The 27741-nt window shown below is 35.5% G+C and overlaps 2 protein-coding genes and 1 pseudogene across 3 annotated transcripts in view; 1 reads left to right on the top strand and 2 right to left on the bottom strand.

Annotated features, from left to right (window-relative positions):
* The first annotated feature begins 26 nt into the window (after window positions 1-26).
* On the top strand, window positions 27-10791 carry LOC308686229 (annotated as a pseudogene). The gene is made up of 3 exons (XR_014032227.1): window positions 27-64; window positions 600-722; window positions 10291-10791. The product of XR_014032227.1 is annotated as an uncharacterized misc_RNA (transcript).
* A 265-nt stretch (window positions 10792-11056) lies between these two features.
* On the bottom strand, window positions 11057-13531 carry LOC308686235 (ubiquitin-conjugating enzyme E2 A-like). Its single transcript, XM_081394599.1, has 6 exons — window positions 13119-13531; window positions 12776-12856; window positions 12444-12469; window positions 12251-12340; window positions 11772-11860; window positions 11057-11672 (listed from the first exon to the last, which is right to left on the bottom strand). Exons 1-6 carry the CDS (start codon window positions 13160-13162, stop codon window positions 11544-11546), a joined length of 459 nt encoding a protein of 152 aa, XP_081250725.1. The 5' UTR covers window positions 13163-13531; the 3' UTR covers window positions 11057-11543.
* A 271-nt stretch (window positions 13532-13802) lies between these two features.
* Window positions 13803-27741, bottom strand: part of ankrd10a (ankyrin repeat domain 10a) — a 41273-nt gene continuing 27334 nt past the window's right edge. The window contains exons 4-6 of the mRNA XM_081394600.1: window positions 16351-16586; window positions 16180-16266; window positions 13803-14990 (exon numbers count right to left, since the gene is read on the bottom strand). Of these exons, the coding sequence (XP_081250726.1) occupies window positions 14623-14990; window positions 16180-16266; window positions 16351-16586 (691 nt within the window). The 3' untranslated portion in view covers window positions 13803-14622. The remainder of the gene's footprint in view (window positions 14991-16179; window positions 16267-16350; window positions 16587-27741) is intronic.

The following is a 27741-nucleotide window of genomic DNA, read 5'->3' on the forward strand; positions in this document are numbered from 1 at the left end:
CGTTCAACTCCCCCTCTCTGGACGTCATGAGCAGCTTGACCTGGTCCAGCAAGTTAATGCAATAGTACGTTGCCATTCATAAGGCATAGATCTAATAAAAGGGCAAAGACAAGTTTCAGATATCTTATGTTTGCGTTTCAAGCTGTTTGTGTTTACAACCAGAATATATGTTATTATTTGTCTTTTCAGTCTTTTTCAATGATCAAATTCATAGGTCAATTAAAATCCCGAATGGAACTGACCTCACAACTGTGAAAAGCATTGAAAAGGAATTTCAAAATTTCAAAGCGGCAGCCCATATACAGCATACACTGAGCATACGCGGGGAGCCATTGACGCATGCGCATTAACTTACTCTTAAAGTGTTTGAAACTACCCGGAGGATCTTCACGTTGGAGTATGCGACACTGTAATATTTTTATTACTATAAAATGAAGTGGACAACAGTATAAATGCTATGCATAATTTGACTCGATTGTGCACGTTGATTTTGTTTAACGGAGTCTAAGAGTTTGCCAGGATCAGATGTGCTTTGTTTTTGGCCATTGAAGGATTTCCCCCCACAAATCTAAAGTACTTCGTAGTTAAAATGCTGCCAGCTGGGACCCAATACACATCGCTAACTATGTAGGAGAATAGCTACTTGGATTTGGCTGAGTCTCTGCCTTTCGACCTACAAAGAAACGTATCTCTTATGAGAGAAATGGACTCCAAATACCAAGGTAACTTTGCGCTTTTTTTTTTATTGCTTATATATATATATATATATATATATATATATATATATATATATATATATATATATATATATATATAATACGCCAGTTTGTTTTCATTCTACGCGTGTGTTGTTGCAATTGTGGAAATTATGTTCGGTTTAGATATGAAATGCGGGGCGAATTAGATTATTGGGAGTATGTTAAATTTGATGTCAAGACAAATCACAACAATCTCGGAAATGGACTAACGTTACCGAAATAGAGCCTCTTGGTATTTTTTTATTATTATTATTTTATTTTTTTACTTTGTTGTCGGTCGTTTTGAGTCCGGTCTTGGTTGGTCAGATCCTGATAATGTTTTTGTTGTCATATTCGCAGCTATGGTGTCGTACTAACGGTAAAAACGATCGTCTCCACAATTAAATTCACAGTGTGATTAAAAAAAATAAAGGGATGTTAAAGTCATGTAAAAGAAAACTCATTTACTAAAAATTTGATTCGTGATTGCATTTTTTTTAGTTGCTTCCTATTGCCTGGCACAACCACACGTCGGCTGCATTGATTTTTGTTTTAAAACAAATTTAGCTAGGGTAAAAATAGTGCCAGTCATCATTATAATACGGTGTACTTTCAAACTCGCTGAGATGCATTTCGTGCATGTGTGTATGTTCACCTGGGGCCGGTTGCACCAGCTGTGCGTAAGTTATAACTTAGCCTAGTTTTGACGTAAATGGACACTAAGTAACGACTTGCGCACTTCTAAATATTTTTGCGTTGCACCATTAAACTTAGTTGAAGCGTAACTCTACGTATAAACTAAATATTTACGGCAGCCTCCGATCAGGAGTAACGGATGGAATAAAATATCAGACAGACTGAACTGCATCAATAAGCTCTTCTTTTACCTGACAGACTTCAATTCTTTAAACATATATGATTATTTATGCTGACATTTACACTCACTTACATTTTAAGAGAGAGAACATTATGTGAAAAGATTACTTTGTTAGCGGCTATCTTTAACACAAACCCATCCTAAACAGCACATCGCTGTGTGCATCGGTCCATGTTGTGCATGTCAAATATCAGTCATAAATCAATAAACGTAATTTTTTATGTTTTTGTATCAATATTTATTTATTGATCCTTATTCATTTCATTTCAAATACAGTTTCTGAATGTTATTTACATATAAAAACACTTATGCTATTCATGATCAAGTATTTAATGGAAACGTATTTTTACCGTTAGTAACGTGAGGCAAAAGAATGAAGGATAAACTGAAATTCACAGCATTTCAACACAACATCTGCTCACGTATTTGAAGGATGCTATTGGATCATCGAGGCTAAACGTCATATTATGCGACTACGCATTACTTTATGGAGAGCTTACGACCTACTAGCTACGTTCTGCCTTACGAACAAATGGTGCAACGGAATAAAGTTCAGAGTTAGTTACAAACTAGCTAGTAGTTACTAAGCCTCTAGTGTGGACTTTACGTTCCAATTTAAGAAAGAACTTACGAACGGCTGGTGCAACCCTACCCTGGTTGTTGTCAGATAAATAGTCGGGGAGCCAAAGTCTCAAAAGCTCAATAAAATGGGTTGAACCTGACATGGTCTGTTATACTTTTTATTTGTGTTTTTTTCTGTTAACCCTTATGTGCTGTTGGGGATGTTTTCATCCACTATGGGGTATTTTTGAGTCTAATTTTGGCCATAACTTTTTCTGTGTTTCAGCAAATGGAATGATTTTTGGTGACAAATCTTATTTTGACACATATTTTGGGAAAATGCTTTGAAATTTTTCTAAAACTCAACAGTACACTGTGGGCAAATTTACTACCCTTTCGTTATGTTTGTGGCTGAAAACAGCCACTACTTTAAACTGCTATAAAAATGTATCAGATAAATATTTTTTTCAAATTTTTTTGCATAAATCCATTAATCAACCTCAGTCCTGCTCAAAAATACTAAATGTTTAAAAAAAAAATCATGATTTTAACTCTTTAATTGCCAAATTCGTAAATTATGTCACTGATTTGGGAAAAAACACACACAAAATGACTCATTTTCAATATAAAATGTGATTGTGGACTGGATTTTTTTTTACCTTTTATCACAGTCTTGGACATGTCAAAGATTAGAAACAACATTGGTTTTGATGCATTGTTAGTTTTTGTGCAGCATCAGATTTGAACTTTTTCTCCCTCATTTACTGTTCGTGGCTGTTTTTGCCCCATTGACTTCCATTATAACCACATTTTTTGATTGCAAGGTCATGACACCATATAATCATGCATTTTTGATTGTTGGTGGTTTTCCCTGTTGGGAAGAGGTAAAATTTGTAATTTTTACTGTTGATAACCAGGTGGCACCATTAACCCTTTAGATAGGCCTGTGCCAAAAAAAGCTTAGTTTCTGGCTTTTACATGGAGTTATATGGAGTATAATAGCATAATAAAGTGTGTGTGTGTGTGTGTGTGTGTGTGTGTGTGTGTGTGTGTGTGTGTGTGTGTGTGTGTGTGTGAACTCACCTTGATGCGTCTGAGAAAATCAAAATATGCACCTCAGCTCTCAGATCTACATGGAGTAAACAAAAACAAAGTAAGTGTATTTATGCATCTGCTGCCTTTTGATGGTGAGAAATGCAGACTAAACAAAAACAAAGCAAGTGGATTTAAACGCGTGCATGCAAGCCTGCTGGTCATTTGATGGTGAGAAGAGCAGCAAGCAACATGAGAAAGGGCTTGACTTGTAGTGAAGTTTTAGAGATGATTATGCAGCCTGACCCTTCCAGCGAGCTGCAGGATGTATCGTCTTCTCCCTCCTCTGACACCACAGACACAGGAGAGTCAGATCCTGATTTGGATGTGGCACCCTCATCATCCTCTCTAGCTTCCACTGAAGGCGAGGAGGATTCGGAGGATCCTGGATCTGGGTGGATTGGGAGAAACGGCGAAGTGTGGTTTTCCACTAACGCGGAGACAACTCCCTTTCTTCAGCCTGCCAGAGGCGTGACTCCAGGGCCGACGCGCTATGCCTTCGCAAGGGTCCAGAACATGGATTCCGTGTTGAATCTGTTTTTTTACGGAGGAGATGATTGACCTCATTGTCAGCATGACTTGCGTCAACACATACATGTTTGTACAGTCATACAAACATGTATGACTATGCCTTGTGATGGCATAGCGCGTCGGCCCTGGAGTCACGCCTCTGGCAGGTGCACTGTGCACTTGTCATTACAAGTGCACAGCCATGTGAGCGCTGGCTGAATTATTATCATTTTTATCCATATCTTTCACATCTACTGTAGTCAGATTGACCCGCGTTCACTCTGAAGGAATCACTCACATTGGCTGTGCACTTGTAATGACACATCAAGGATGTTAAGAGGCTAAAAGCAGGTTTAAAACTTGCCCCATTGAAGTCAACAGGGTGCAAATTTTAAAAAGTGGATAAAATGGTGTAGGCAACACCGATTTTTGTCGTTGTTCTCTGTATTAACAGCACTCCAAATTTACAAAAAAATAAGCTCAATGTTAAAATTGACCGGAGTTTTCCTTTAAAAACTTTTACGTAGGAGTCTTAGCTTAAGAGCAATTCGGGGCCAATCTGAGAACAACTCTGAGCAAGGAAAAGACAAAAACTTTCATCTTAGTGAGGAGGCGGGGCTGACCCCGTTGCTATGTATGACACAATCTTTTGAAGACTGTGATTGGCTGGTAGTCCAAGAAGGAAAAAAATTGTGATTTGTCTATTCTAAGCCTTCACTTTGAAATTACATGCGACTGTGTACATTACACACTGCTGCATTGTTGCATTTTCCCAGTTGCCAAATATCGTAATGTAGTGATTACTTTCATTTCTGGCGCTATTGCATTTCTGCGCTGTCGGAGATGTTAGCGCGTCTCTAAGACCAGTCACAAACATGATCCATGCACGATCTAATCTTTAGCGTCTTATTAACTCACTGTCATCCATTGTCTGCAACAGATTTCTTCTCCTTCTTCTTTCTGCCATGTTCTCCTCTGCTGAAGAAACTCTTCAGCCTCTTAAAAGTCCGGGTTAAGATGCTTTCTGAATTACTTTTGTCTTTACTGGGATTTTTTTCTTTAATTTTAAGAGTCAACGGCCACATTTCTAAGAATTTTCTTAGAATTTTGTCACTAGGAGCTACTCTTTGCATTAAGATTCTTTATGAATACGGGCCCAGGTATATTTGGCCTGTACTTGAACTCAATCTTTTGATCCAGATATACTTAAAAGCAGGGTTCACCAATCTCTGTCCTGGAGGGCCGCTGTCCTAAACTCTGCAGAACAGCGACCCTCCAGGACCGAGATTGGTGAACCCTGCTTAAAAGAATAATTAAGAATTCAAAGTACTGTATACTTGTCTTGTAGTTGTGTTAACTCTTTTGATTGAGTAGTCAATTAAATATACTTTTTTACATAGTTTTTTCATATACATACAGTCTTATGAAACTTACATTGTTTGAAAATATTGATTAGAAAATTGATATAAAACATATGTTTCTAATTCTGCATGAATTTTTGTGTAGGCTAGTTCACTGGTCGTGTAAATCAATTTACTCTAATTCTACTTTTTTGTTTAAAATGTTGCCTTTCTTTATGAAACTTACTGACATTCAAGTGTTAAGATTAAAAAAGGATGCATGAAGCTAATAACATGTTTTTAAATTTAAAGTACAGTTAAAGGTATTTTTCAAGTGCAAAAATAATAATGTTACATGTTAAGTGCAAAGTATAATGTTATGTTTACTTAAAGAAAACTTACAAGTACACTTGCAGTATAAACTACGAAACTAGTAGTTTACTGAGAGTACACATCAGTGTGTACTTTCATAAACTAAAAAATGTACTACTTGTATTAAAACAGTAAACTACTAGTATACTTATAAGTTCACTTGTAGTACAAATGCATTACAAATGAGAAACCTAGTTGTGTACTTAGTTTACTACTCTTACAAATATTAAAAATACGAAAAGTGAGCCAATTTAGTCCCAAGCAGTATTGAAAAAGTACACATTTTTACTACAAGTACACATTGATATTAGTATACTTACTACATAAAGTATACTTAAAAATATACTTGAAAATTACTTAAGTATACTTCATAAAATGAACATGAAGACATGCACTTTTATGATGAAGAGATACACTTTTATGATGAAGAGATGCACTTTTATAATGGACAGATGCACTTTTATGATGGATAGATGCACTTTTATGATGGATAGATGCACTTTTAGAATGAATAGATGGACTTTTATAATGGAGAGATGGACTTTTATGATGGAGAGATGGACTTTTATAATGGACAGATGCACTTTTAGGATGGATAGATGCACTTTTATAATGGAGAGATGGACTTTTATGATGGATAGATGGACTTTTATAATGGACAGATGCACTTTTATGATGGATAGATGCACTTATATAATGGAGAGATGGACTTTTATAATGGATAGATGGACTTTTATGATGGAGAGATGGACTTTTATAATGGATAGATGGACTTTTAAAATGGAGAGATGGACTTTTATAATGGATAGATGCACTTTTATAATGGATAGATGGACTTTTATAATGGATAAATGCACTTTTATGATGGATAGATGCACTTTTATAATGGAGAGATGGACTTAGAATGGATAGATAGACTTTTATGATGGAGAGATGCACTTTTATAATGGATAGATGGGCTTTTATGATGGAGAGATGGACTTATGATGGAGAGATGGACTTTTATGATGGAGAGATGGACTTTTATAATGGACAGATGCACTTTTATAATGGATAGATGCACTTTTATAATGGAGAGATGGACTTTTATAATGGATAGATGGACTTTTATGATGGAGAGATGGACTTTTATAATGGATAGATGGACTTTTAAAATGGAGAGATGGACTTTTATAATGGATAGATGCACTTTTATAATGGATAGATGGACTTTTATAATGGATAAATGCACTTTTATGATGGATAGATGCACTTTTATAATGGAGAGATGGACTTAGAATGGATAGATGGACTTTTATGATGGAGAGATGCACTTTTATAATGGATAGATGGACTTTTATGATGGAGAGATGGACTTATGATGGAGAGATGGACTTTTATGATGGAGAGATGGACTTTTATAATGGACAGATGCACTTTTATAATGGATAAATGCACTTTTATGATGGATAGATGCACTTTTATAATGGAGAGATGGACTTTTAAAATGGATAGATGGACTTTTATGATGGAGAGATGGACTTTTATAATGGATATCTGCACTTTTATAATGGATAAATGCACTTTTATGATGGATAGATGCACTTTTATAATGGATAAATGCACTTTTATGATGGATAGATGCACTTTTATAATGGAGAGATGGACTTTTATGATGGAGAGATTCACTTTTATAATGGATAGATGGACTTTTATGATGGAGAGATGCACTTTTATAATGGACAGATGCTCTTTTATAATGGATAGATGGACTTTTATAATGGACAGATGCACTTTTATGATGGATATCTGCACTTTTATAATGGATAAATGCACTTTTATGATGGATAGATGCACTTTTATAATGGATAAATGCACTTTTATGATGGATAGATGCACTTTTATAATGGAGAGATGGACTTTTATAATGGATAGATGGACTTTTATAATGGACAGATGCACTTTTATGATGGATATCTGCACTTTTATAATGGATAAATGCACTTTTATGATGGATAGATGCACTTTTATAATGGATAAATGCACTTTTATGATGGATAGATGCACTTTTATAATGGAGAGATGGACTTTTAGAATGGATAGATGGACTTTTATGATGGAGAGATTCACTTTTATAATGGATAGATGGACTTTTATGATGGAGAGATGGACTTTTATAATGGACAGATGCTCTTTTATAATGGATAGATGGACTTTTATAATGGACAGATGCACTTTTATAATGGATAGATGGACTTTTATGATGGAGAGATGCACTTTTATAATGGATAGATGGACTTTTATGATGGAGAGATGGACTTTTATGATGGAGAGATGGACTTTTATAATGGACAGATGCACTTTTATAATGGATAAATGCACTTTTATGATGGATAGATGCACTTTTATAATGGAGAGATGGACTTTTAGAATGGATAGATGGACTTTTATGATGGAGAGATGGACTTTTATGATGGAGAGATGCACTTTTATAATAGATAGATGGACTTTTATGATGGAGAGATGGACTTTTATGATGGAGAGATGGACTTTTATAATGGACAGATGCACTTTTATAATGGATAAATGCACTTTTATGATGGATAGATGCACTTTTATAATGGATAAATGCACTTTTATGATGGATAGATGCACTTTTATAATGGAGAGATGGACTTTTAGAATGGATAGATGGACTTTTATGATGGAGAGATGGACTTTTATGACGGAGAGATGGACTTTTATAATGGACAGATGCACTTTTATGATGGATAGATGGACTTTTATAATGGATAGATGCACTTTTAGAATGGATAGACAATAACAGATTTTTACAGCGATTGATTCCAACAATCTTTTCACAAAACTGACAAAACCTTGTCAAAATCCATCAACATTCAGTGCATGAGCTACATTCTGACATTCTAACTGAAAGTGGGTGAATATCAAAATACATGATAGAAACATTTTGTTACACCAATTACAAGTGTTTTTATTACAACATTTGGCCCTGGACTAGGGTATTCTATTTGTCCATTCTATTGGCTCTATTCTATTTTGAAGACTTGTGCTGGCTGAACAAGTCTAATTTAAGGCTCTCACAAATAAATAGTATGGGTATATTATACATTTTCTGAGTCATCAGAGTGCCTTGAGTATTGAAGTTGTTGATTTTTGTGTCCGTGGTGTTCTTTCATGCCACAGGGATAAAATAAAGCATACAGTTTAGGCGGAAATTGTGAAAAAATGTGTGTTATTTCTGGTTTAAAGAAGTCATGTGACCTCTGTGTTTGTCAGACAGATTCAGTACTGGGCTTAAATGAAAGCCTAAAAGGTCCCCTTTCCAGCGATACCAAGCACCATATTATAGAATATTGACAATATCCCTAGCATGAGCCTAAACCAGATATACACCAGATTTCAAAAACGGAATTTATCTTAGGGGGTTAGTAACTTCATGAGCTGAAAAAAGTGATTTCGCTACCACCCCTGCACTGCTATAGTGATTTTTCTAATACTAGGGGTGTATACCTTGCCAAATAACAATGATAGCATTTTTTCCCCCGATGATACCGATCAAACCCCCTGGCTCATGGACTGTATGTCTTTCGGAATTTTGAGAGTAGCCTACAATTCTATTGAGGTTCTGAGCCTGCTGATCAACTATTAGTGAAATCATCACAGATCCATTGATTTTGGTTGGATTTTTATGATTTTTTCTGTGGAATGAGTATACTGTTTGGTGAAAAGAATGGCATATTGACTGATGTCATAACTTGGGGGAATAGTTGATTGCCAATGAAGTAAAGATGAAAATATTGGAAAAAAGTGAGAAAACGCCTAATTTTTTGCATTAAATTGATGCAAAATCATGTAGAAATGTGTTTTAAGAGTTATTTTTTCAGTGGATGTTGTCAGAAAATGTGTTCTTTGTATCTGGAGTGCATTTATTGACAGCCTACCAAACCCACTGAGGATTTGAGGGAAAAAATCATTTTTCACATTTTTCTGATAAAAAATAAAGGGTGCATACACTAAAATGGCCACAATTTTTTTTCGCGATATTTCCGGCAGAGCAGACCCTCCAATTATTGGTTCTTAGGGTCAAAGTTAACAGAAAAAACACAAATAAAAAGTATAACAGACCATGTCAGGTTCAACCCATTTTTGAGACTTTGGCTCCCCGACTAAAAGTGCTTAGTTTACTGGATTTGGTTGGGAAGAATTGTGCGTTTAATGTACTTTTGTTACAGTAGCACATGATCCACCTCCTTTGCTTTGGATTGGATTTAAGCAAAACGTGTTTGATTTAAAGCAACATATTTCGCTCTTGAAAGCGCTACAGTTGGCGGAAAAAACTGTCAGTTAACTGTCTGTCATATTGAATCCGCCCATTTTGGTCGTATTTTTGGGCGAGTTCATATTGGTTTTTGAATATTGCATGGGCGGATCTCTGTTTTTGTTGATTAGCTTTGATTGGCCGTTTTCATCAAGTAGCCTAGGGATTGGTGTTTACCTGCCAAGTGTAGCCAAATTTCATATTTAATGTTCAACGTCTATGTGAAATGCATTTGAAGTTTACTTTGTCAAGTACTTTTGAACCCGTCAAAAGGGATAGTTCACCCAAAAAAGAATTTTCTGTCGCCATTTATAAGACGTTTTTTACACTGACCAACAGAAAGCGGCTTTGTTTGAAAGTGACTTTTGTGTGAGCTGTTCTTCATACATCACTACACTATAGACAATATACCATTTTTGCCTTTGAAATTTCACTTATGTGACCACATAATGCATTCACAATAAATATTTTGTATAATTTCAGAATTCCTCAGAGTTAGATGAGGCCTATGAGAAACATGGACAGGAAGAGGACCCCATACAGCGAAGGCATTTGTTGCATTTTATCCAAAGTCAGGAACTGGGCGATGAGAAGATCCAACTCGCTAGTCAGATGGTGGAGATGCTGGAGAATCATAGCCGGCAAGTTGACAATCTTGCTGAGCTTCTGGAAGCCCGACATGAACCCCATGAAAGCGTGACAGCTACTACCACATCTTCTATTATTTCCAGTAAGAGAAGGGAGGAGGATAAACAGAGAGAAAACCATGGACAAAGCCTTGGAAAAAGCAAAAAAGGGCTGATCTCATCAGAAGTGCTCGTATGGATTTATTGCTTTATTTTCTGTTTCATCTGGAGACAGGTATCAGATAATCACTTAAGAAGTATCATCCAAGTGGTTGAAATCTCCTCTCTCAGAGGAAGAAACACTTTTTTCAAAAAGCATTTAATTGAAATATGGATATTTCATTTGAAAACTATATGAATCTTTAATCATGTGTTAGGTTATATTGTTTTTGTGTAAACCCATTCTTTGTTAGTCGCAAGCATGTGGCTAGTTATAAAAAGCTTTCACATACAATAAACGTGTTTGAATAATTTACTATTTCCTGTCTTTAGACATTGAAAAAATCCCTTATTATCCCTTACTCTTTATACTAATATGTTTATACTAATATTTTGTGTTGATTCGTTTTTCTTTTTACCATATTAAAACAAAAAACAAGCAAATTAATGAATACAGACACTGATCCTGTACACAAAATTCAAAGTGTATTATTATAATATAGTATGCAAGAGGCATTCAATAACACGTGGAATAAAAAAATAAAAAAAAAACACACTTCCAGGCATGTAACAGAACACACAAAAATAGCATAGCAAGACCACTTGAAGGTCAGTTCACATTGAGTCAAGACCAATTCAATGATGGCAGGCTGGCACCGTGTCCATTCAGAGGAGTTTGGTTCCTCTTCTTGAAAAAATGGCCCTCATATAGTCCAGGCTAACACAATGTATAGTCACTTTTTGGTTAGAAAATGACCAAGTGATATTGGCTGAGCACAACTACTCCAAGGGGAAAAGGGGATGGATTTTGGGTAAAGTGCATCATAACAGTATGAGATTTGTGTGAGAGACAGAGAGAGGAAAAAGAAAGAAAGGAAAAAGAAACTTCCTCACAGTTCACTGAACTAAACTCTCAAGACACACCATACAAAGTTCTGTTCTGCAGTAAGGTCAGCTGTCCCTCCAGCTCTGCTCGACAATAGCTGACACACGCTTCTCATACTCCCGTTTGTTTTCCTGGTAAAGTTGAGCTGCTTGGCTGTTAGCTGGACTGTTTGGATTTGGTTCATCAAGCAAAGACTGAGGATAATCAACAGAGGGAAAAAAGCTGATCAAGCTGCGTTTTGATTTGCATTGATACTCAGAATGGTAAAAACCATCACCAATACAATGTTTTACCTGGATTGAGGTAAGGATTGATGACACGTCGTAAGTTGGACTCCAACGGTTTTGTAGGATGTCAAGACATATACTTCCATCAGCATATACTAAGGTATCATTGAAAGAGAAAGGGGTGGTTAAAACACGTCATAGAGGCAGTAGCCTTCGTAGGGCAGCGGAATTTAACAGCCATATTATGGAAGCTTGTTGCTGCCACAAAATAAAAAATAAAGAAAGGTAATTGCAACTTAAAAAAAAAAAAAAATCATATCTCACAATTCTGAGGAAAAAAAAGTCTGAATTGTGAGTTTTAAAGTCCTACATGCAAGATATAAACTCGTAATTGTGAAGTCCAAATTGGAAGATATATACTTCAAAAAAAGTAAGAACTGTAAGATAAGTTGCAATTATTGTTCTGTTTTCTTTTCCCTTTGTGGCGGAAACTAGCTTTCATACTATATTTGTGATTCTGAATGAAGAAAAGAAAAAAACCTTACCATTAGGATGAAACATTTTTGAGATGAATCTAACTGTGGGTGGTTTGTTTGGGTATTCTTCTGTGAATTCTACTGTCAATTTGAATGTACCTAAAACAACAACAAAAAGCATGAATACAAAATACATAGCATTATATACATGCCTTGAATGACAAGGAATTATGCATTTCAAGAACTGCATGTTTATATTTACCATCTTCAAATGGAGTTCCTTCTGGTCTGTGAAAAAAAAAAAAAAAAAGAAACATTTAAAATTGGTAACATTTGGATAACCACACTAATGCCACCACGTCATCATTTGTTTTCAGTTTCAATATGTGAAAACAGGCACAGGTGTATAACAAATGCTCAAGTGACAAATACCAAATTTGTGCTTTAACTTTATAAAATGACGGTCTTGGTTTAGCCTATGCAATTCGCAGGTGTTCACGAACGACATAAACATGCTCGGGTTTCAGTAAAGTGAATCTGACATATAATAAACTTGGTTTAGTCCACAGCACAATTTTTTTCACAAGTACTTACCCAAATATCACTGCATTCCACACCATGATATTGTTTTCTGACGGTGCACCGCTAACACCTGCTGGAGGATCCTCTTGAAGTCTGTTGGGTTTGTGTCAAAACAAACAAGGGAGTCAGGTCAGTTTTAGGAAACTAAGGTCAAAATAAACAAAACAAATTACTTTCTTTTTTTAAAGACGACATTTAACAGATCTTCATTTATATTTGAATATGAATGTCGGATACGAAAAATAACTTTTCTTAAAAAAAATAAAAAATGTTCCCGTCTAAATATTTCTCCTCATTCCCCGGTTCCGGAAGCAGTAAACAACAGCTCCTCTTATAGTTTTCTTTTATTATTCACCTTTTAAAATCCCTCATAAGTCGCCTTCGTGCTGGAGTAGACATTCCTTAAACCGTACAATTGTCAGATAACAATTTTTTGTGATATAATTCTTCCAATAATATGTGCCTTTTCCACACTTGAAAGGTCATCGACTCGAATTAGCTTCTCGGCTCAGCTTGGAGGATTTCAACACGGAATTACAGACGATACCACTTTCCTGTGGGGGAGTGGTACATTATTAACAGTCTATATAACTTCGTTAACAAAGTAGAGATTGAATAGTTAACTTGTACCTATAAATAATCTACAAATGTAATATTTGCAATTTAATATGCCATATGTACGCTGTTATGTTCAATATATAAGACCAGTCACATATATTACAAATGGTCCCCCCTTTTACAAAGAATAAGATCGAAGATCCATCTGTCGAAGGCGGAGCGCTAATGACGTTGTAGGTATCGCAGTAAAGGTCGACGCAGAAGACAGGTGACACCCGTGTGTCCAAACACGTGAGGCAGGAAACCGAGGTGGGTGTATCAGCTTCCCATCCCAACAGTTTGCTAATCAAATTTCACCTTTTGTTATTCACCACGAGCAGTCTTTATTTCAGATACGGCACGATGTATTTAAAAACAAAACAACATTTTAAATATATGCAGTGTTAATGTTTACTTAAGGAATAAGGTTCCATTTTATTTTGATAGTGGATTTATTTAACTTTTTAAATGAACTTAATGGCTTTCACATAGAAAACTTTTCACTTTCAAAGTATTCCTGCTTCTCTGAGTGCGTTATGTACAAAATGCACGTCAGAAATAAAACGAGGGTTAAGGCAAAAGTGCATTGAAGTAGATCTAAGAAAATGTCGGAAACTTTTCTTACAAGAAAATCAGGCAAATATGGCAAGGTGAGCTTCTCTTATATGGGCCGACCTTAAAATAAAAAACATTTTCTGCAATTTAATATAAGAAACTGTGTTCACGTGGTAATGAAAGGGGCTTCTTTTGTGTTTTAAATTGTTGCTTTTTTTTAATCAGAACACAGGGTAGAAATATAAAGGAATGTCATATATCTTTCAGCTTTCTTTTTCAAAAAACAACACTGTTTTACAGTCAGCATGTCAGCTTTGCTTCTCAGGGAAAAAAACTGACAAGCATACAACAATTATATACAAAATTCTCCTTTTCCAAAAAGCTGGTTTTCATTGGCACAAAACTAACGTTACAAACTAACAATTAATCCACATAAAACAATTTGCATTAAAGGGAAAAAAGAAATGAACCCAGATAGCTAGGTTGAGTTCAAACACATACATATAATAAAATAAATTTCTTAGGTCAGATACAAAATGCAATACAATGTCTCCCCTTTGGTAGAAAGATTTTCCCCTTTATCAAAAACAAACAAACAACTTTTATTATAGCCTGCATTAAGGTGCAAGATTTAATTAGTTTAAGGCGGATAGTGCTGCCACCAATGTGACCACTTCTAATTAAATGGACGGATATCATTTTCACTTTTATGATCCATGGAACAGCTGCACGGCACTGAGAACCTCTTGGTCATAGTGCTGCTCTACTTTCACGGTTGTCGTGTGCTCATGACAGCTGCTTGAATCTTCCAGGTCTTCTGCCGTATCTCCAAAACCATGGTAGTGTCCATAGTGGAGATGTTCACCGGAATCAGGCAGAAAAGCACCCCATGCAGGCCGGTGTGGTACACAGCTGCTTGGGCTACCATTGAGGTGCAGTGAGCCACACATGTCGTTTCTCGATTCAGCTGGAATGAAAGGGGGCTGATAGCATTGCCCGTTTGTGGCGAAGCTGTTGACAGTGAAACTCTTCTGCTGCCCATGACCATTCCTCAAACCTGTGGCTATGGCTTCATCTGTCATTTAAAACAAGACATGCGTCAGAAAGTGTTGATGAGCAAATGGCCTTGATTACATATGAACTTGAGTCAGAACAGAGAAACAAAAACATTTTACTAATACATTGTAGTTTCATTTTCAGTATGAGCACTTTTTTGCTCATATTTCAAGTGTACAGTTTATAATAATTAAGGATGTCCTGAGCCGGTCTCAGGGATCGGTATTGGCTATCCTAAGCCCGATCCTTTATTTTACATCAGCTGTAAGACAGTTTTAACAAAATGACAAGTCATCAAGCAGACTGTTCTCTTCCAAATGGTCACAAGGGGAAAATGGGGTAGCTTTTTTTTGTGGAGTGCACTGGAACACCAAACTGCAAAAGTCAGCAGTGAGAAAATCTAGAATGTTTTTTCTTTTACTTTAAGAAAGCATAACCACTACACACACACACACACACACACACACACACACACACACACATATATTATATATATATATATATAACCATAACATGTGCCTTAAACGTTTCAAATTAACCCATGTAACATTTCAACATAGAATTCAAGCAGATTACATCTGAAATCTTTAACGTAGTAAAATATTACCCTATGTATTTATTCATTTGTAAACAAGACACATCATCTACATGAAATATCCTAAAAATCAGTAAATGCTTTGATTTTGAAATATATAGCTGGAAGTTATATTAAATACAAGCCTGTATTTAAGATAACAGTAAGGTAAATATACTTTTACTAAATTGATTTAGAATTACCATATGCAGAATATATGGCAAAAGTTCATGGAAATAAAGCCAAGAAAACTAGCAACTCTTCTGTACACGTCTTTCTGTATTATACTAGCTGTTTTGTCTTAAAAGTCAAATTCTGTGTGTGCATACTTAAATTTAACGCTTTTAGATCACGAAAAATTTACTTTTCATCCCAAATAATATTATATTGCAGATATATTGAATATATTATCCCAGTCTTTCGATTTGACAGCTTGTTGATTAGACTAGGAAAACTTGTTGATAACCTGGCCATCATAAATAAGCATAAGAGTTTGTCAATAGCCAAGGGCCAGGAACAGAAGTCATGGATGTGGGCTCCAACATTTTTAGGATGGGAGAGGAGTTCCTCAAAGAAACACTGTCTTCATGATGTTCAAGGTCAATAGACATTGGTGGAGAAGGTCCAGTCCCACCTGATTGGTTTTCAGCAGTTGATTCCACATTCATATTCTCAAGCTCCTCTCCAATTCCATTGTTTGTCTTCATCGAGAAATTCATGCCTAAAAGGAAAACATACAAAAGTGTCAGAAAAATATGTTTTTCCTTGGTTTAGAATTGATGTTTTGCACAGACTATTTACATACTCTCAGTTCTTGCTTTTTTCACATAGTTTGGCTCTGTGCAATCGAGAAATCTTTTCCTATTGGCTGTCCCATTCAGAAGACCGCGGCCCTGGATGTGCGTGTGGTCAGTCCCAATATGAGCAAATCCATTTAGCTGATTTAGCTGGTTGTGTGCGTTAGAGAGGAGCTGAGCACAATCTCGGAAGCCTTGAGCATTGGCCAGGTCGGCTGCTGTCAAACCATTTGCATTCCTCAAGCTGCACAGCGAGTAAAAAAAAGATGATTAGTCGGATCTGGAATTGTCTGATTAGAACGGTTACGCTAATGTTATGCTACCATTTCCAATTCAAGGCTGCAAAGACTTTCCCTTTTATTCTATAAGCTAGTTTTTGGAAAGGCCCAAAATGTTATTTACTCACACACTGCAGCAGGAAATAATATTGTTCTGAAACCAATTATTTTTTTTTTGTCTTAAAATATATGCCAAAATACTTTCTCTCTTACATCATAATTTTTGTGATCAAAATATAACAATCTGATACAAGTTTAATACCAACATGATGATTTGGAGAATTGTAATTTTAAAAGTACCGAAGGCAGTCAATCCTTGTTTCAAGAGGTAGCTAAAACCAGAACAAACTGACCTTAGTTCATTAGAAAGTTACAGAAACGTTCAAAACATGTTTATCTCCAAATGCAGTGTGTGCACTTAAATGAGAATTCAGACATGAACCAACATGTTAAATTAATAAAAGATGTTAAGACAGTAATTTTAATCAGATTACATTCTATATGGTTTAAAAATAAATGTTTGCCATTTAGCAAAAAATGGACATAAGATTAAAGTAAGTTCACTTAAAAATGAAAATTCTGACATAATTTACTCACCATCAAATTGTTTTAAACCTGTATGAATTTCTTTCTTCTGCTGAACACAAAAGATGATATTTCATTTTGAAACAACTTGAGGGTGAGTAAATGACATAATTTTCATTTTTAAGTGAACTATTCCTTTAAGCCCAGTCTGTGTGACATGGATATATAAGATACAGATTGATCCTGGCCTTTTAATGGTGCCTTGTTAAAAAATTATCCTTTTAATTACTTTTTGTCTTGAACATTTTTTTAATTTGCATTTGGAAAACCACCCCAAATCTAACACACTTGTGACAATTTTAGTTTTTTTGCAATGTCTGCACAAAGTAATGAGAAGGAATAACATTTGGGTCAGCAGTTGGTTCATTTATGAATTCGGTTTTACCTATCTGTCTCTCCCTTTGTATTCTAAATGGGTTTTACATTAAAAACAAGTAAAAAAAAAAAAAAAAAAAAAAAAATGCCTCAGAATATAAAGGAAGACAAGACAGTTTAAAAAAAAAAGAAGTTATATGATTGGTTTGCATTCACACATTCCTGCTAAAACATCCCTTTACTGTCAAATAAAATATTAAATGCTTCCAAGTATGTCAGATTGAATATTTTAATCTTCCAGAAACATTCAATCAAAACATCAGACAATGCCAGACAATTCTTAAGCCTAGGAATTCATTGAACTAACTAGAGTTAAGAATGACCATTTATATGCCCAAGTAAAAATGTCAAAAGTACTGGTTCTTCAGTACCAAAAAAAAAAAAAAAAAAAAGTAAAAATACCAGACTTTCTGCAGTAGTACAGACTTAAATGTTGTACACTAGACTGACAGAGGGCTTCTTTCAAATGCTTACATGCAGATATTTGTGCATGTTCTCTCAGATGAGCATCCATGTCTGATATTCAATGTATTACTGACTGTTTACTTTTTTTTTTAAGGCAATCCTTAATAAAAATAGTAGTCAAAGGCTACATGGCATTGTTTTAATGCATTTTTTTACATGTAAAAATTACATGTTAAATAAAAATAAACACTTAAAGGTACAATATGTAACTTTTTTGCTTTAACAATAGCAAAAATCACTATATCTATGTTATATTTTTTTTTTGTTGTGTACTTACATTATCCCGACTGTTTACAACAACTTTCAAACCAGGAGAAATTTGTAATTTAATTCGAAGACACGTCCCGTTTCTTTATTTCCGTTTTGTCGCCGTCAATGGCGTCATATCCACGTTCTCCCGGGTTTCCGCTATAGTAACCAGAGCCCTCTGATAGTAACCAAGGCGACAGACATGGACAACTGTGTAGGGCTGTCACTTTTGTGAAAAAATCCTGTTCGATTATTGAGACATGTGTTCATTGAATCGATTGTAAAATCGATTTTCCATGTCTAAAGACGTTTCCATTTTAAACGCCAAATATGGGCAAATCCACGGACAACTAACAGGCATTAGGACGAACGTAAAGAGGGCGCTTGAGACGTGCACAAGTCAGCAATATTCCTGTTGATTTATTGGCGTGAAGTTTCGTGCACAATGACAAACAGGAGTGCAACATTCTCTAAAAGCAATAAGCAGAGTGGATTGCCATAACATCAATGAAAAACATTACTGCAGTCTTCAACATGCCTGTGTTTACAGTTAGAAAAGTCAAACAAATGTTGTTGACCGTAGCCTGAATCTGTATCTGTATGCATGAGACTGTCTGAATACCGGCAGAATTCACATTTTGTAGTAAAAATAGAAACATTATGCAGAAGTATAATGTGTGTTTGTCATGGTGTGTTCACACTGGACGCGAATAGCGCGTCAGGCGCAAGTGATTTCAATGTTAAGTAAACGCAAAGACGCGTTATGCGCGTAAAAAATTCCTGCGGCTCGAATGAGGCGTCAGAGTTGCTGTGTGATGCGCGTTCGCTGCGGGCGTATCGTGACGAGCTGGACGCGTTCCGAGAAAAGACCGTTAAAATCGATTCCCTATTTTCGAAACTTGTGTTGGTTGGTCCGATCGACTGTGCAATCGATTTTCGAACGTAAAGTGACAGCCCTACAACTGTGTAGTTCGCAATGTCTATTTGCACGCTGTTGTTGTTTCGTTCAAACATTATGGACCATGGCAAGCAGACTTTGGATAAAAAGAGAAGTAAAACAAGAATCAATATCAGCGCAGTGTTTTCGAGATGCCGAGAGCTCCCATAGACAGTATATAAACGAGAGCTCCACGTCCGAGACTTCGACCGCTCCTACATGTACTTTATTAAACAGGTGAGCACATTTACATAAAACGAATCAATGTTATATAGTTCAACAATGATAAAATGTTAGAATATGATTAGCATGTTATTCTAATGTTGATCTAGCTTACTGCTAGTCTCATACAGAAACTAACACAGAATAACATACATTTCAACACATTCAAATGCAGTTTAGTGTGATAGTGTAATGTTAGACCAAGTGAAACAGCGCTGCGTTACCTCACAAGTTTAATTTGTCTAATAAACTGACCTGTGAGTTGTAATTCTGCACTTGCGTGTAGTTCGGTAGAATGAAATGTCCATATTCCTTTTATATCCACGGGACTCGCACCGCGTGTGGAGCTGAGCTGTCTCTTAGCAATCCCGACCTGCTTCATATCACAGTCATGATAAAAACATTGATGTATTTACTCATTCATAAACATTATTAGATCGGTCGGCTTGACGTTGACGACAAGATCCATAATTCTTAGCAAATGTTGCGTCATCAAACTACGCCTTTGTTATTGTAAGAGGTTAGCGACCCCTAGCGGCGAAAAAAAATTACATGGTGTACGTTTAAAAGGAGTGTTCAATAGAAATTAGCTTTTGCTATTGGATATTTGCTATTATACTAAAATGTTGGAATTGTGACAACTTGATCGTGAAATTTTTTTCTCTCTATTGTTTCTAAAACAATTTAATATGTTTGCTTTTAATCGTTACCCTTCATCTCACTCATGCGCAGAAGCTTATTGCCAAAAACGTACTTGTTAACCCTCTGGAGTCTGAGCTGTTTTCTGGGCCCTAGAGGTGTTCTGACATGCTCTGACATTTGTGCTTTTTTCAGTTATTTATAAACATGTTAATGGCAAAGGTGTAAATTCACTCTATATAGCACAAACAGGGCTACCAAAATATCTGATCAACATGCATGTATATGTTTGAATTTTTAAGAGAATAATGTTTATGCGTGGTTATTGGAAAAAATAAAAATGAAAGTTGCAGAAATAAGGCCACAAAACACATACTAAATATGTGGCAATAAGACTTTTGACTAAAGGATATCATCGCCTATAGTTTTTTCTTCTAAATTATGTGAAAATAGTCTTGCTTTATCGTTCACATAAAACCATACATTGATTTAAATTGATGTAAAACAGGTTTTGCTTGGAAAGCCAATATGCGAGGGGGGCGTGAACGAGGAGTGGTTTTCACCTGAATTACCACCCACTCTGCATAATGATGAGCCATTCACTCAGGTGTGACAACTGACTGAGCCACAATGCAAGGACCATTTAAGATTTTGCTTACATCTATCTTGTAAATATGTTTTGCTATTTTATTAAAAAGGTTACAATTACAACAATAATTACAATTTCAACAATATTTCAAGTGTACTCTTTCTTTGTAAAAAAAGATTATAGGCCTACATTTTATCTATGTATTCATTACTTTGAATAAAGCCAACATTGGAACAGCTAACATCTTAGTTGATGACTTTATTTTTGACAAAAATAGTAGGCTATTTTATATATAGAAATTGCTAAACAAAAGCTTATTTGACGAGGCAGTATATTCTACAGTAAAAACTGTACCCAAATCTACTAAACAAAATGTTGTCTTTCATATTTCACCTGACTGTAACGTTGTTTTCATGAAATACGCTTACACACGCTTAAAATGATGATAATTAAGTGTAAAGATAGGTATTACTGAAAATATTTGGTGTTTGGGGTGAGGATTGGGGTTGATCCATTTATAAAGTAGCTGTTTTTTATTTATTTTTCTGATGTGCACAAATAAGCGACAGGTATCATAAGATTTTCTTCTCCATGTTCCTTTTTTTCTATTCTTTTATTCGTTCACATGTAATAATGAATGAATGAATGAATGAATGAATGAATTTATGTATGACTTGTGCAATAAATAAATAAAAATATAAAAAAAATACGATAGGCTATTGACTCGCGATCTTCGCAGTAGGCTAGTGAACGCACCAGAGAAACGCACATTTATTAGGCTACATAGTTTTTTTGTTTTGGATGGTTTTGTTTAGAACCAGCTGTAAATGTAAATATATTTCACATTTTTTAGACATGTGAGGCGAGTAGGCTATGGTCTGGTTGATGATCTCCAGTTCAAGCACCTTATGTTGTGATTGCTAGCCTATATTTACTTTAAATCCAGGAAATTTGTTAATGAAAAAAATATTAAAATTAAGATACAATTGATACAAAACGAAATTCGTTTTAAAGAAAGGATTTGTACTTTCTGTTTTGAGGTATCTGTGAATGTTTGAAAGTCAACTGTCACGTAATATTGTTTTTTGCCAGCTGTGGTAAACAGCGCGCATCTATGCCGTTCATTCATTCATAAACAGAAACCTGAGAAGGAAAAACTTACTAGTATTCCTCAGCTCGTATTCCTCGTATTCGTCATTATTCCTCACAGTGCTGCGTTGTAAACAAGTAATGTTCTGAATAAACTGGTGTTTTGGTTTTCTTGTGCTGATGATAGGGGCGTTCACAGGATTGCGCGGATTACCTCAGCCATTTGCTTTTGAATAGCACGCGCTCTCTGTGGGCGGAGTCACATTACATTTGAATTAGCTCTAATGAGGTCGACTGGAATCGCTCTCTTTTAATACAGATTTCACAAGATGAGAATATTTGTTTTTTATATAAATTACTTCATTAAAAAGTAGAGAATTCAAGCTTCATGCCTGTGTGTCTGAATGCCTGTTTGACTGAGTATTCGCTAAGCTACAGTTCATTTTCGGACGCGTTTCAGAATGGACTACACGGACAGAGAGAAGGCAGAACTCGCTTCGTGTTTATTTTTCTTTATTTGGCAAAAAGCACAACACTTTGTTTTTATTGTGAGTATACACAAAAATAATACACATTTAACAGAATCGATTGATGTATGAAACTTGTTTTGTAAAATCAAAGTCAAAAGAGAATTTCGGGTCTCAATCAACTCATAAGGAAAAAAATCGAGCAGATCACGCCGGCGTGATCTCAGACCCCTGAGGGTTAATTTATAACACATTATCATCATCAGTATTTGTTAAATCATTGATCTAAATTTTTAGATAAAGATCACAATGTAATCCTAAAGTTGTCAAATCATAAATTTGGTATCATTCGAAAGCTTAAGAACTATTTTGAACCTGGATGTTGCGTTTCCACGGAAAAGGTACTCTTAATTCTTTTGGGCTCCTCCCCTAGTGGGCGGTGTCAGGTTTCATATTACAACATTTATTTTAACTACTTTATGATCAAAACCTTTTCTAATCTTGACAAAAAAATATTGTCGTAAAGGACTGAGACGTAAGGTTCCATATTTTGAGATAGAAGTGATATTTTGACAAATGTATTAATTTGTTACAGGAGAATGCATAACATTTTTTAAATAAAAATAAAAATCAGTGGAATGTGGATGACAACTGGTGGCTATTTTTTGGTACAGCGCCTAAACACAATCTCATAGTAACTTCAGTTTTTGTGATATCAACTTCAAATTTGGCACACAACTTGGTTAGACATTTGGCTTTGATTTTACAGTAATTAAAAATATATATTTTATATAAAATAAAATTTTAGTACAGTAGCCTACATTTGATTTACAGAAAACCTAAACTTCCATAACTCTTTCATACTTTAATTTTTTTTTGAAGTGCTTTCACTTCCGCAATAATATGCTTAGTGTCTTTAAAACAAGACCGAACTTGGTTGTAATTCAAGAATGCTTTGGAATATAGACCTATTTAAATTTGGATAGTGCTATTCTCAAAACAACCGGTCACATCTATTCTTAAAAAGGCGGGTGACAGTTAAGGGGTTAAATTCATGCATTTACTTGCAAAAATTATGACAGGATTTTATGCGAAACCCTCTATTGGTCAATAAGAAGGTGGTCTGCACATAGAATAAAGTTCTTAATAAAAACTGGTTTGGGATGAAAGACGTATTGCCACAAGTAATTGTCTGGCACTGAAAATGTAGAGGTCCTACATATAGTATAATTTTGCTCAAGGAAGCATTTAATGTTTTAAAACATTATTTGCTTTGTAATCTTAACATAGCTTTCTACTTTTGCTTACAAGTGTACTCCTATTCAAGCTAAATTCAAGCTTATTACTGTATGATTAACGTATTATTGAGCCTCCCCGTATTCTTGTTAGTTGAGAACAAATAAGTAAAGTAGTAAACAAATCTTGCAGAATAGGTAACAAGACATTGCTGTCTAGGCAAAGCATGCAGTTCTAAATGCTATCATGACTGTTCTCCTAGAATTAAAACCAATCACCACAAGAAATACCTCGACAGATTGCCAGTGTGTAGATACTGAAGGAAGCGATAGTGTGAACACTCAATGTAAGGGTGTTCGCTGAAGAACGTGTGGCAGCAGTTTTTGGAATGCTTCCCCCCTTTTCTGGGCTTTACTTGAGAAAATCAAGTCATGTTCAAATTCAACCGCTGCAAAACATTGAGATGTGTAGGGATTTTCCTTCTCTGTAACGGTTCACAATGGATCTTCAACATATTTTTGCAAACATGCTACTTTAATCAGAAAGGTAACATAGTACACATCTAAGAGGCATAAAAACAAGCAGACATTCATGAAACTTATCTATATGGAGTGTTGACACATCCTTGCTTTTATTATGCTGTGTTCTGCTGCACTAGCTACTGAATACCCTAGACCATCTTTCTTAAGGACAGATTTTGTGAAGATCTGACTGAAAGTAAGTTCCACTTCCTGTTTGCATTTTTATTATAAGCTCATTAGAAAGATGGACACAAACAAACAAACAAAAAAAAAAAAAAGTCAAGGCCTATAAAAGTCAGATGGGACACAACTAAGGCTGTCAAAGATTAAGTTAATGCATTCAGTTCAACTTTCTGGCTTACTGAACTTAACAATTGTATTACACCTTTGCAGTGGCAGCAAATTTACTTTTGTTCCAAGTTTGGATTTAATTCATAAATTAATTTACTGTTGAGTCTCTGAATTTACTAATAAACCATTTTCTAATATGCATGATCCCAACTATGGACTTTTGATGTTTTAGTATTAAAATCTGCAACAGTGCTTTTTGAAAAAAATACACAGACTCCAACTGTAGAAGTCAAGCAGAACAGAATGAAACCATTTTAATATCAAATTGGGAAAATTGTTATTTTTGCCAAATACAATTTAATGGCGTTTAACAAATTAGACTTAATCTTTCAATACATTGACAGCCTTAGTGATTACATATTTTGATGTAACATCTTAAACTTTTTTCTTTGGTAAATGGTGTCACTCACTTGGGCTCTGTATAGTAAGAAAGTGTTAAAGCTTCAATTACAACAAAACGAAGCACTGCTATGCTACATATTGATAGTATAGACAATTCTATGGACAATTATTTCAACCAGTCTTATTTACGGTTATAAATGACAATTATCACGATATATATCAACTAGATGTACCGCATGGCGGTACAAAATATGACCGCCGCTCAGGCCTGCACTGGCTTTCCACAAAAATAAATGACGTGGAGCAATTTGGCTGTATTGCGTGTTTATGTATATACCTAAAAAAAGTAGTAGTATGTGCATGTCTGTCTGTGTGTGTGTGTTTGTGTATGTGTGTGTGTGTGTGTATGTATGCGTGCGTACATGTGTGTGCGCGTGTGTGTTTGTGTGTGTGTCTGTGCATGTGGATTTGTATGTGTGTGTGTATGGGTGTGTGTCTGTGCGTGTGGATGTCAGTGTGTGTGCATGCTTGCGTTTGTTTGTATTCCTGCATGTGTGTGTGTGACAGTTAGGGTTGCCAACTTCAGAAAAGGAAAATGCGGGACAATCGTGGTTATTTATAGGAAAATGAGGGACACTCAAAATATTTGTACTGTATCACACAGTGTACGTCATTTCAGTGTCTGCAGTTAAGTTTGTGTTTAAAAGGTTATCAGACATAAACACATTTGTATTGCTTAACCTATTTATGTATTTAATTCTAAAAATAATTTTAATGTCATACATGAAAAAAGTCACATTACAAACAAACCATAGTTCAAAATAACAGCATTTATCTAAAATAGAAAGCTTTTTTAACATTATACACTAGGCTTACAGTTCAAAAGTTTGGGGTTAGTAAGATTATTTTTTGGGGAAAAAAATAAAGAAAGTAATTGCCTACTTTTATTCAGCAAGGATGCATTACATTAATCAAAAGTGACAGTTAAGGTAATGTTACAAAAGCTTTCTATGTACTTTCTAAAAGCTTTAAAACATTAATAATAATCAGAAATGTTTTTTGAGCATATTATTCCCTGAACGTGGACAGTGAAAGGAAATTACCGTTAGCGTGAGACGAGTCCGGTTTGAAGCGGAAGCGACCAGACGGCAGAGGATGTTCGCAAATCAAACAATGATTTGTCTCAAAACAGTGATTAAAAAAAGCTGTGATTTGATGATGACAGGTGTCGGTGATCATTGTCGTGGTCAGCACTGCTGCTGATGCTGTTGTATCAGTCAGTGGTTTATCGGCTTGTCAAAAAACGGGACACGGGAGGTCACGCACGGGACAAATAAATTAGGCCCAAAATACAGGACGTCTAATTCGGGACAGTTGGCAACCTTAGTGACAGTATCATCCTAAACCAGCAACCCTTCGCTCAACACCACCATCTACAGGCCGATGAGTGTACAGTCACTAAATGTGCACATAAATGAATTTATTTTATACCCCCCCATGGATGAAATTCTACGAAACTTAGCATACCCCCAGAGGATGTCAAGTTAATCATATACACATGAAATATGGTGCAGTTCTGAACATCTCAACTGAAGATAGGGGCGATTAAAGCAGAATAATATTGCATTTTCATTTTTTATGGGAGGGGCGCAAATCACAAATGAGTGATTATGGGCTAGGTTGATGTGGGCCCTTAAGAGCAACATACCATAAAAAATTCTTCATCCTCGGTGCCACGGTTCAGGTAGTTATTTAGAAAAAACTGCATTTTTTTGGGTTTGGGGGGGCCCAGCGCGGGGGGGGGGGGAGTGGCCCCCGGGGACCAAACAAAATTTTTCCGTAAAAGTCTAGTAGACCAACATACCATAAAAAATTCTTCATCCTCGGTGCCACGGTTCAGGTAGTTATTTAGGAAAAACTGCATTTTTTGGGGTTTGGGGGGGCCCAGCGCGGGGGGGGGAGTGGCCCCCGGGGACCAAACGAAATTTTTCCGTAGAAGTCTAGTGGGGCTACATGCCCACCAAATTTCATGTTCCCCGGTGTTTCGGTGTCCCTGGTATCGTTGACGAAAAAATCAGTTAGATGACGAAAAAAAAAAAAAAAACTTTGACAACCCCTATATGACCGCTTTCGCTAGCTACGCTAGCGGCGGTCATAATTAGTGTTTCGATTGAAACTAAGTTTTGAAGAACTTCGCCAATTAAAATATACAAGCAAACAAAGCTGTTTTCGAAAAATAATGCTTTTTAGTATGTTAGTAAACAGGTCTACAAATTGATAGATATTTTAAGAATTAAGATTATTTAGGATTTTAAGTTTTTGAAAAACATGATGTTACATACAGATGTTAAAAAAAAAAAAAAAAAAAAAAAAAAAAAAGACTTGATGAATAACCTATGAATCATTTTAGAAGTCAGCTTTACAAGTAGATTTATCACGTTAAATTCAGAGATTGTTATTGGAGATTGTTATTTGTATAGTTATACTAAAAGCAGTGCTTCAATTTTGCCACAAACTACACAACTGTATTATTTTGACGTTGTGGTCTCATTTGAAAAATGAGAAAAATTTCCAACACGTGCCAAACCAGTTCACACCAACTTGCCAAGGATATCTAACCCGGATAAATTTACTCAGTCTGGTCTACAAAAGGTCCTTGATGCTAAATACAGTATAACAGACTTAAACCACAGAAAATTATTTCAATGGAAAAAACAGGCAAACTAGAAAACATAAGAACTTATTTCACAATAGAGAGAGATATTTGTGTTTATTACTAATGTTTGCCCAGATTGTTAGGCCACCAAAGCGTTTTTAGCCATCTGAAAACTCAAGGCGCTCTGCAGAAAACACCAAGCTGTGGGCGCTTGAGTGTTTTGGCAGCGTAGCAGTTTTTTCAGTTGAGACGCTTTGCTTGCAATGATACGTAATATCCGTGGAAGGGTTACTAGTATCTCATTTCACAGATAGTTTTTTTCTGTTTTGTTTCTATATAAAAATGTCAATACAATGGAGCATCTTGTTTTAAATTATTTGGATCCATTATTATGCTTT

The sequence above is a fragment of the Scardinius erythrophthalmus genome (assembly GCF_964197995.2).
Source record: "Scardinius erythrophthalmus genome assembly, contig: HAP1_SCAFFOLD_49, whole genome shotgun sequence".
Taxonomy (NCBI): Eukaryota; Metazoa; Chordata; class Actinopteri; order Cypriniformes; family Leuciscidae; genus Scardinius; species Scardinius erythrophthalmus.